Source organism: Lipotes vexillifer, unplaced genomic scaffold (genome assembly GCF_000442215.2).
Source record: "Lipotes vexillifer unplaced genomic scaffold, Lipotes_vexillifer_v1.1 scaffold691, whole genome shotgun sequence".
NCBI lineage: Eukaryota > Metazoa > Chordata > Mammalia > Artiodactyla > Lipotidae > Lipotes > Lipotes vexillifer.
In genome coordinates, this window is record NW_006788040.1 from 2,642,602 (window position 1) to 2,652,672 (window position 10,071).

The 10,071-nt window shown below is 39.2% G+C and overlaps 1 protein-coding gene across 1 annotated transcript in view; it reads right to left on the minus strand.

Annotated features, from left to right (window-relative positions):
• Window positions 1-3,890, minus strand: part of TTC28 (tetratricopeptide repeat domain 28) — a 173,770-nt gene extending 169,880 nt beyond the window's left edge. Inside the window, 1 exon segment of the mRNA XM_007472219.1 lies at window positions 3,527-3,890. Within this exon segment, the coding sequence (XP_007472281.1) occupies window positions 3,527-3,890 (364 nt within the window).
• Between the last annotated feature and the right edge of the window lie 6,181 nt (window positions 3,891-10,071).

A 10,071-nucleotide genomic window follows, 5' to 3' on the forward strand; every position in this document is an offset into this window, starting at 1 on the left:
TTCTGTATCTAGCAAAAAATATCCTTCAAGAATGAGGTGAAATAAACACATTTTAAAGTAAACAAAATGAAGAGAATTCATCACTAGCAGACCTGCATTATAAGAAATGCTACATGAAGTTCTTTAGGCTGAAGGGAAATAATACCAGATGGAAACTCATATCTTCAAGAGTGAATGCAAGTACAAGAAATGATAAATAAGTGGATAAACAGAAAATATTATTTTTCCTCTTAATTAGTTAAAATGATAATATAAAATAGAACAACTAACATTGTACTGTGGAGTTTAAAAAGAATATAGGTATAGTAATAAATGTGACAACTACAGCATAAAGTACAGGGAGTGGGGAGTAAGTGGACCTACAAGGTCATAATGTACTTATATTTTACAGGAAGTGGTACAATGGTAGCTCAGAGTAAACCATGAAAAGTTAAGGATATATAATGCCATCCTTAGAGCAACCATTAAAAAAATTCTGCAAAGATAGAGCTACAAAGCAAATAGACAAGTTAAAATAAAATCTATATGATTAAATTTACCCATAGACAGCAGGAAAGGAAGAACAGAGAACAAAATATAAATGGGACAAGCAGAAAACCAACAGTAAAATAACAGACCTAAATCTAACAAAACCAATAATTACATTAACCATTAAATGATGAAATTCTCTAATTAAAAGGCCATAATTGTGAAAATCAATAAAGAAGCAAGACCTAGCTAGATGTTATCTGCAGTTAACAAACTAAAGACACCAAGAAATAGAAAGTAAAGACAAAAAAAATGGAAAACACAAAAAGTAAGCATAAGAAGGTAGGAGTGGATATATTTGTATCAGATCAAGTAGTTCAAGAAAAAAAGACATGACCAATGATAAAAAGGGACATTTCATAATGATAAAAGGGCCAATCTGTCAGAAAGACAAAAACGATCATAAATGAATATTTGCCCAAAGAGAAAGCTTCAAAGTACATGAAGCCATGTTTCACAGAATTAAATGGAAAAACAGACAAGTCCACACTAACAGTTGTAGATTTTAACAACTTCCTTCTTAGCAACTGACAAAACACATAGACAAAGAAATCAAAAAAGACAATGATCTGAACAACACCATCAACTACCTAGACCTAAACAACATCTGTAGAGACACCTATTGCAATCCTACAAAGTATGTTCTCTGACTGCAATACAAGTAAACTAGAATTTGATAACAATAAAGTTTCTAGGAAAATCCCAAATGTTTTAAATTAAACAGCACTTCTAAACAACATGAGGGTTAAAGGGAAATCACAAACAATTTTAGAAAATATTTTAAACCCAACAAAGGTAAAAACATAATACATCAAAAATTATCAGATGCAGCTAAAGCAGTGTTTAGAGGAAATTTTATATTTTTAATGTTTGTATTAGAAATTTAAAGTCTAAAATCAATGACCTAAGTTTCAACCTTGAGAGGCTAGAAAGAGGACCCAAAGAAAGCAGCAGGAAGAAAATGATAAAAATGAGACCAGAAAAATGAAATTAAAAAATAGACAAGCAATAGAAAAAATTTAACAAAAGCAAAAGTTGGTTCTTTAAAAAGATCAAGAAAATTGATATATCTCTAGCTAGAATGATCCAGAAAAGGGGGAGGGGGTTAGTACAGGTACAAAACACAAACTACCAATAACAGAAATGAAAGAGGACATATCACTATATATCTTACAAGCATTAAAAGGAAAATAAGTAAGTATTATAAACAACTTTATGCCAATAAATTCAACAATTTAGATGAAATGAACGAAGTCTTTGGAAAATAAATACAACTAATCAAAATGATAGATTTCTGACACAAAATGATAGAGAAAATATGAATTGTCCAATATGCACAGCCTTCTACACTCCAGGTTTCAAGCCCTCCAGCCTATCCTATGTGCCACTGCTAGACTTGTCTTCCTTAAATATCTAGTCAATGTTCTCACTTCTACATTTCAAAAACTTCAGGAGTTACTGTTCACTAACAATTCCTTGCCTAGTTTTCATAATAATCTTCTACCATCCTCTAGCACATTCCTGAAGGCTAATCACGCCACTATCCCTCAGATATGCCAACCTATTGCATCAAATACTTCTTTCACATACTCCTTGTCATCAATGCCATCCCATTTCTGACCAAATCTCAGCTATTCTTCAAGGTCCACCTGGGCGTCATCTTCTCCAAGAAGCTTTCCAGACTATTCCCAGCCCTCAGGGCCTCCCTTCTGGGAATTTCATGGCAACACAACATCATTAACACTGTTGTCCTATGTATTAATCTTATTTTCCCAACTAAATTATAAGCTCTTTGAGGGCAAGGATTTTTTTTCAAACTTCTCTATCACGTAGGCAATTATTCCAGGATTCAGCACATAGTAATGATTCAATAAATACTTGAAATCTGTTGAATGAATATATCATACCAAGAACTTATTTCCATGGTTTTTATCAGGCTCTCTAGATTCTCATTCTGATCTCAATACCATCGTCAGCATCATCTCCAGGGATTTGCCAGACTTTTTCAAACAACCATATTCACGAAACATATGGTTACAATAAGCGGAGGTAGAGGGGAGGGAGAAGTAATGCTAAAATTACATAAAGAGAAATAGGGTTTTGTAGGTCACAAAAGAAAAGGGGACTGACTTTCACAGTGCACCGCCACTAATATCTGCTAAGCATACATAATACGAATAAGGCCACCGTCTCCTTGTCCTCTCCCCACCCTGAGTCCCTGTGGACATAACAAACCATGGGCTCCAGGCACAAGGATGAGTTCCGCTTATACTTCTGAACACGTCTGTTCCTTTCATTCATTATGTACCAACATCTGTTTGGGTACCAAGAAAAGATAACAATATCTTCTAAAAAGTAGCCAGTTACTAATACTTATCACCTCTTACCATTCCATATAAATTCCCCCAAATCTATAAATATCTTAACTGTAACCAAGTACTATCAAAGCATAGACTGCAAATCTATCTTATTTAAATTTTTCAAAAAATAATTTTACATTTACACTATAACTATCAACATCATTTGTGAATACACACATATTGAGGGGAAAAAACACATTTCCTTTGGGGTTAAAGTCACCAAGTAAAGAACTCCCTCTAAACAAAAATCCTCTCAAATTCCCTTCCATTGATGACTTCCTAGCAAGCTTCCCTTTCATTTAAACCAAACATAGCTTTGTCTCTTCATTTCATCCCCCTTCTCTCTAATTAGATAAATCTGCTCGTTCTTCTCTCTAGACAGATTAAAAGGTTGGGGTGTTTTGTTTTTCCAGTATTTCAGAGTTCTAATCCTCAGAGCACTGTGATGACAGAAAAGATCCTGTGATTTAGAGCAGGCAGGCTCCAAGGAAATATATCTGAAGGAAATATAAAACACACACAATGAGGAGATACTTTTGAATATAAACACACAGATTCCTGTAAAAGGTAGTGGGTTACTCCAGCTATTTCTAGTCCTTGGCCCTGACCCTGGGTCCCGCAAGCAATCCTGTCCTTACCCAGATTGGAGGACGCTCGCCCCTCTGCAGCCCGGTCCTTGAGATCCTCAGCGATGCCCAACTGCTGCTCATGGTACTGTTTAGCTCTCTCCAAATCCTGCATGCACCTGGCAGCATGGCCCAGGCCAGCATAGGCCCGCATCTCAATGGCCTTCTCCATCAACTCCTGAGCCAGCTCCAGCACGTAGTTGTGGTAAGACATAGCCTTGTCAAAGTTCCTCCTGTAGTGGTAGGCACTACCCAGATTGCTATAGGCACGGGCCTCTTCTCGCTTGTTGCCCAGGTCCTTAGCTATCTTCAGATGCTGCTCATGGCACTGCACAGCATTCTCAAAATCACCCATGGCAATATACACAGCTCCCATGTTGCCGAGTTCTCGGGCTTCAGAAAGCTCATCTTTGGATTGCTTGGCGAGAAGAACACACTGTTTGTGACTGGCCAGTGCATTGGGGTAGTCTCCAATGGCTGTGTACACGTGGCCCAGACTGCTCAGGGCTGATGAAGCTGCCTGGAGAGAAAGGATAAGGCAGAGAAAAGAAAGCACATCAGAAAATGGCTTTGGTTTGTTTCAGCAGATAAAATGTTAGAGAGTTTGCCCATAACCATCCAATCCTATTTCTAATGGTGTTTCTATCAGTGGTCTGCAGACCTATGCAGAAATGAAAAAGAGCACATCCAAACAGCAAGTTCCTAATAAAAGACAATGGCAATTTAATCAGTAACATTCAATACCGAATCTCATAGAAACAGGTTGTGTGCCATATAACCTTCATCTTAGTTTAAAGACTTGACATTTCTAATATTGTGATATTATATCTCTGTTAATAGCTATTAACCTCTGCAGCATAAGAAAATGTTGAAAAAAATCAAAATTAATTATTACATGTAATATAGCATAGGAAATTCATAGGAGAAATCCATGCTAAGCTCTTTGCACTCAGAGAGTGCACTCAAATTGCATTTCTCAATTCTTGTCTTCTCCCAAAGCAAATGGATACATTAATGGCAAGGGAGATCTTTAGATTGATGATTGATAATTTTGTGACCCAGGACCAATGCAGGGTCCTGTTCTCTCATCTTTGTTAATTCAATGTGACTTCATCAGTGCTGGTTACTGTGGAAGGCTTAGATTAGATGAGCCCCAGAGGAAAATAACGGGAGTTACAACTACATCTCTGAATGGGGTAGTCCCCACGGGGCCTCACCACCCCTTTTTAGGCTCACATTGCTCTTCAAGCTTTGCTTTTCTTGCCTAGAGGCTCTCTCTTCTGACCCCAGCCTCTGTGCAGAAAGACGCTATCTTCCTAGTCCCCTCACACTGCTTGCCACTCAAGTAGTTCTTGTCTAAAGAAAAGAACATGAGCCCTTTTTGTCTTAAAGGTTTTAATGAAAATGACTCTATATTGGCATAGTGAACCAAAGGGAAACAAAAATAACAAAGGAGATGTTACGCGGGTTCTAGAATCTTACCAAGTGCAGATAGTCTTAGATTCTCGTCTTTAGTTTCTAACCCCTTTGCAGAGACATAAAAGGGAAGTTACACCGAGCTCTCCTGCGCTTCTTTTCATTCAACAACTTGCCTATCCTTCCCTTCCTTCACACAGTGCCTACAGCTAGAGCCACGTAGCCCCCTTTCTTCATGATGCTCCCTCTTCGTACCATGAATATGTGATCCTGGCAGAACAAAGGGTAAACTCTGTCACAAGTAGGCAAGTGATCTTCACCAGGGCCTGCAGGCTAGGGAATAACAAGGAGGGAAGGCCATCCCACCTGGAGTAAGGGTATTTCTTTATCAGATGTGTTCTATGTGCATTTCAGAATACTTTTATTAATATTTCATAGTGTGAGTGATTTGCTACCTTATTTCTTTGCCTGCGAAATAGCAGTTTTGATCAAAACGACTGAGACTGACCATCTTTACAATGCTTGCAAACTGTGTATCTGCAAAAGGTTCCATATAGTTTTAAGTTGCTTTTATCATTTCACAGATGTTCCAACAAAAAGCTTGAGGAAAACAGAGAGGAAATAAACACTTAGAAATGTACTTTTGGGTTTTTTTTTTTTTCCTGAGTGGTGGAGAGCAGAAACAATTCCATGAAAATCACAATCCTGTAGCAATGTGATTCTGGCAGACGCAGCAATGATGTCACCCAAGAGCATGCCACTTGGATGTGTACTGGCCTCAGGTTCCTACTTCGGGAACCTCTTCAGGATCAGAAGTTAAAGACTTCTTGTTGGCACAGTGCACACAGGCCTTTCTACGGCTCACAACTCCCCTCCCCACATCCGACAATCTCCTTTCCTCCTTTGCTACAGGACGGGGGACTCAGTCTCTTTCCTTTCCTTCTGTAATTGGCCCTCCCCTCCTTACTCTCTGAGGTCCTTCTGTGCCCAAGCCAGGCTAGAGAGCAGGACACAGTCCACAAACCCTCCCACCTGCAAATCTTTGTTGCCCTCAAAGTAGAACACATGGCTCTTTCACTATGGAGCTAGTGTGACTTAGAATCAGACACCCTTGGTTCAAAACTGCACTGCTGTTTACTAGCCCTGGGACCTTCAGAAACTTAACTTCTCTGAGCCTTGGTTTTCCAGACAGACATTTCTAGGTCCCAGGAACTGAGTGTTTTCAAACTTAGCCATGAGCCTCTGTCAAATGTGTAAACCATAAATAATTCACTAGATAATTCCAAATAGTAGATCTGGTTGGAGGCAATGAGCCCTTGAACACTGCAGGGAATAGATTAATAAGGCCTGGGGCAGGCACAGCACCCCAGGCATCACTGTTCTTAGAAACTTGTGGTATGTGGCAACTCCAAATGACAGCCCAGGGATCTTCTGCTTCTGGTTCTTCATTTCTGTAAATGCCAGGGAGACATAGGAGCTCATTTGCTGAAGCTCTCCCAAATATAAGGAAAGGGAGTATTGGGGCATTTCCCCTGAGGGAAGGACTACTGCATTAGCTCTTCCCTGGCACCTTCCAGTTGCAGGCAGCGCTATCAGGCTGGGACTCTTCACGCAGGTGGCCTGGAAACCGGCAACTCTAGAAAGGTCAATATAGTTTATGAAGCACACATCATAGCCTCTGAAATTAGAAAGGCAGCTTGATGTAGTATAAGAATGGAATAGAATTTAGAGTCAGAGGCCCTGGCTGTGTAACCCTGATAAGTCATTTCACTTCTTCACCTGTATTTTCTTTATATGTAAACAGTTCTGATAATGACAGCATATGTACTTTCCAAGGTTAGGATGGGATCATATGAAGCAGTGCAAGTCAGTGTCCTGAGTAAACTGTAAAGTGCTCTGTAAATGCATCACTAAGGTGTGGATGGATGTTTTATGACTGCGGGCCGTCTGGGCTGAGCTCTGTTACCAAGCAGAAGCTAGTAACGGCACCAAAAACATCAGTCATTACAACCAAACATCTATATTCCTATCAGTTGCCACAGGAAATGAAGTCCAGTGTTTTACAGCTGCTGGGCAAATAACATGTGATCATATTTATCAGCTAAGTGAATTACAAATTAATCATTTGTCTTTGTTCCTGTTCCTGTGGAATAAGCTTAGATCTGAAACATGGTTTCAGGCTGTTAAGGAGAATCTGAAGACCCACTATCTACAGGGAAACACAGGCCCCACCTCAAGCAGATGCTGCACTTGCCACTAAGGTTCACACTGCCTTTGTATATTAATCTCTTTGAGATTTTTGTGCTAGAATAGCAGCAGCTGCTTCCCACAGTGGAAACATTTTGGAACATCTGTATTTGAATACCAAAATGCACACAAACAGTTATGCTAACAAACTCTCTGGTTGGAATAAGACAATACTTTTCTCTTTTTACAAGATATAAATTACTCATGTTCTTGCCAAAGCATGACTTCCAGCTGCAGACTTAGCACACAGGAGTCATTACCCCTTGCTCTGTGACCCAAATATTTGCAGAAGAACTGCACCTGATGAGTCAGTTTCGCGGGACATGGAGCTAGAGAAGGAAATTTGCTCATTTTTTCAAACCACCTTTAAGGACTTAAAGTTTGCGACATGAAATAGAGAAAGTTTAAACTACCCAAAAAACCACATTGATGATAATACTACCATTAAACATTATTTTGCAGAATTAAACGTGTTCCTCACAACTAGCATGTTTTTCCCTTTATTGTATGTATTTTATAAGGGTTATATTTTGTGGGATGATTAAATGCACATATAGAGAATATCTGATATAACTGCTGATTGACTAATTGCATGTAGTTTTAAGAAAAGGGGAAATGCACCCACAGCTAGTACCAGAAATACAGTTTTTCATCTTCACTGTCCAAATCCACATGCACCTTGTATTCCTTGCCAGTTCAGTGCCCAGGGTACTGGGTTAACCACCTGCAACCCAAGAGGCAGAGGGATATAGAAGAATAGGGGCAGAATCTGGAATCAGACATGCATGGGTTCAAAGGACAAACTGTGTGATACTACACAAGTTCTGCAACATCTCTGAGCCTCAGTTTCCTCATCTGTAAATGGGAATATTAATATCTCACAGTGCTCTGATGAGTACTAAATAAGATAGAACTTGTAAAGAGCCCATTTCAACACTCACAGAAGATGCTCAAAAGTTTTAGATTTTCATTTCTCTTCCTACCCTAACTTAGCTTTATTCATTTCAAAGATGTGGTAGAAGATGACCAGAAAATAGAACACGATGTTATATGTCACCACAACTAAGAAAACAACACAAGAAGCGTGCCCCACTGATGGCAGGAAGGGTCATTATTTTCATACGCTGAAGCATGTTACTCGTATTACTCTTCTGCAAGTGTAGACATAAGAAAATTCACCCTTTACTCCAGGGCATTTTGGAATCATTGGTATATCCAACACATAATGTTGGTAAAAGCACTTTAAGTGGTCAAAGCTTACACGGATATTAGAGTGTTTGGGGGTCTGTTGGTTGGTTCATTTGTTCATTCATTCGTGTACTCAAGAAAATTCTCTAGACACAAACAGAGTCAACTAATTTTTGACAAAGGAACAAAGGTAATTCAGTGGAGAAAGGACAGCCTTTTCAAAAACTGGTGCTGGAACAACTGGACATCCACATGCAAAGAAAGTGAATCTAGACACAGACTTTACACTTTTCATACAAATTGACTCAAAATGGATCATAGACCTAAATGTAAAATGCAAAACTATAAAACTCCTAGAAGATAAGAGAAATTCTAGGGGACCTAGGGTTTGGAAATGAATTTTTAGATAAAACACCAAAGGCATGACCCATGAAAGAAAGAATTGCTATGTTGGACTTCATTAAAATTAAAAACTGTGCCCTGCAAGAGATACCATGAGCAGAATGAGAAAACAAGCTACAGACTGGGAGAAGATTTGCAAAATACCTATCTGACAAAGGACTTGTATCCAAAATATACAAAAACAAAAAAAATTAAAACTCAACAAGAAAACAACCCAATTTTAAAATGGACAAAAGACCTGAACAGATACCTCACCAAAGAAGATACAGTTTTCCCTCAGTATCTGCGAGGGATTGGTTCCAGGAACCCCCATGGATACCAAAATCTGCGAATGCTCAAGTCCCTTACGTAAAATGACATGGTATTTGCATATAACCTATGCACATCATCCCATATTCTTTAAATCAACTCTAGATGACTTATAATGCCTAATGCAATGTAAATACGATGTAAGTAGTTGCTGGTACATGGCAAATTCAAATTTTGCTTTTTGGAACTTTCTGGAATTTTTTTCAAATATTTTTGATATGCGGTTTGTTGAATCTGTGGATGCAGAACCCATAAAAATGGAGGGCCGACTGTATATAGGTGGCAAAGAAGCATATGAAAAGATGCTCCACATGATATGTCATCAGGGAATTGCAAGTTAAAACAACAATGAGATACCACTACACATCTATCAGAATGGTGAAAATCTAAGACAACTGACAATATCAAATCCTGGTGAAGATGTGGAGCAATAGGAACTCTCATTCATTGCTAATGGGAATGCAAAATGGGACAGCCAGTTTGGAAGATGGCTGGGTAGTTTCCTACAAACCTACTCATAGCATATGATCCAGCAATCATGCTCCTGCGTATTTACCTTAATGAAATGAACACTTATATCCACACAAAAACCTGCACATGAATGTCTGTAACACCTTTATTCATAATTGTTAAAAACTGGAAGCAACCAAGATGTCTTTCAATAGGTGAATGGATAAATAAAGTTTGATACATCCTTACAATAGAATATTATTCAGCACTAAAAGGAAATGATCTACCAAGGCACAAAGAGATATGAAGGAAACCTTAAATGTATATTCTTTAATGAAAGAGTCCAGTCTTAAGGGCTTCCCTGGTGGCGCAGTGGTTGAGAGTCCGCCTGCCGATGCAGGGGACACGGGTTCGTGCCCCGGTCTGGGAATATCCCACGTGCCGCAGAGTGGCTGGGCCCGTGAGCCATGGCCGCTGAGCCTGCGCGTCCGGAGCCTGTGCTCCGCAACGGGAGAGGCCACAACAGTGAGAGGCCCACATACCAC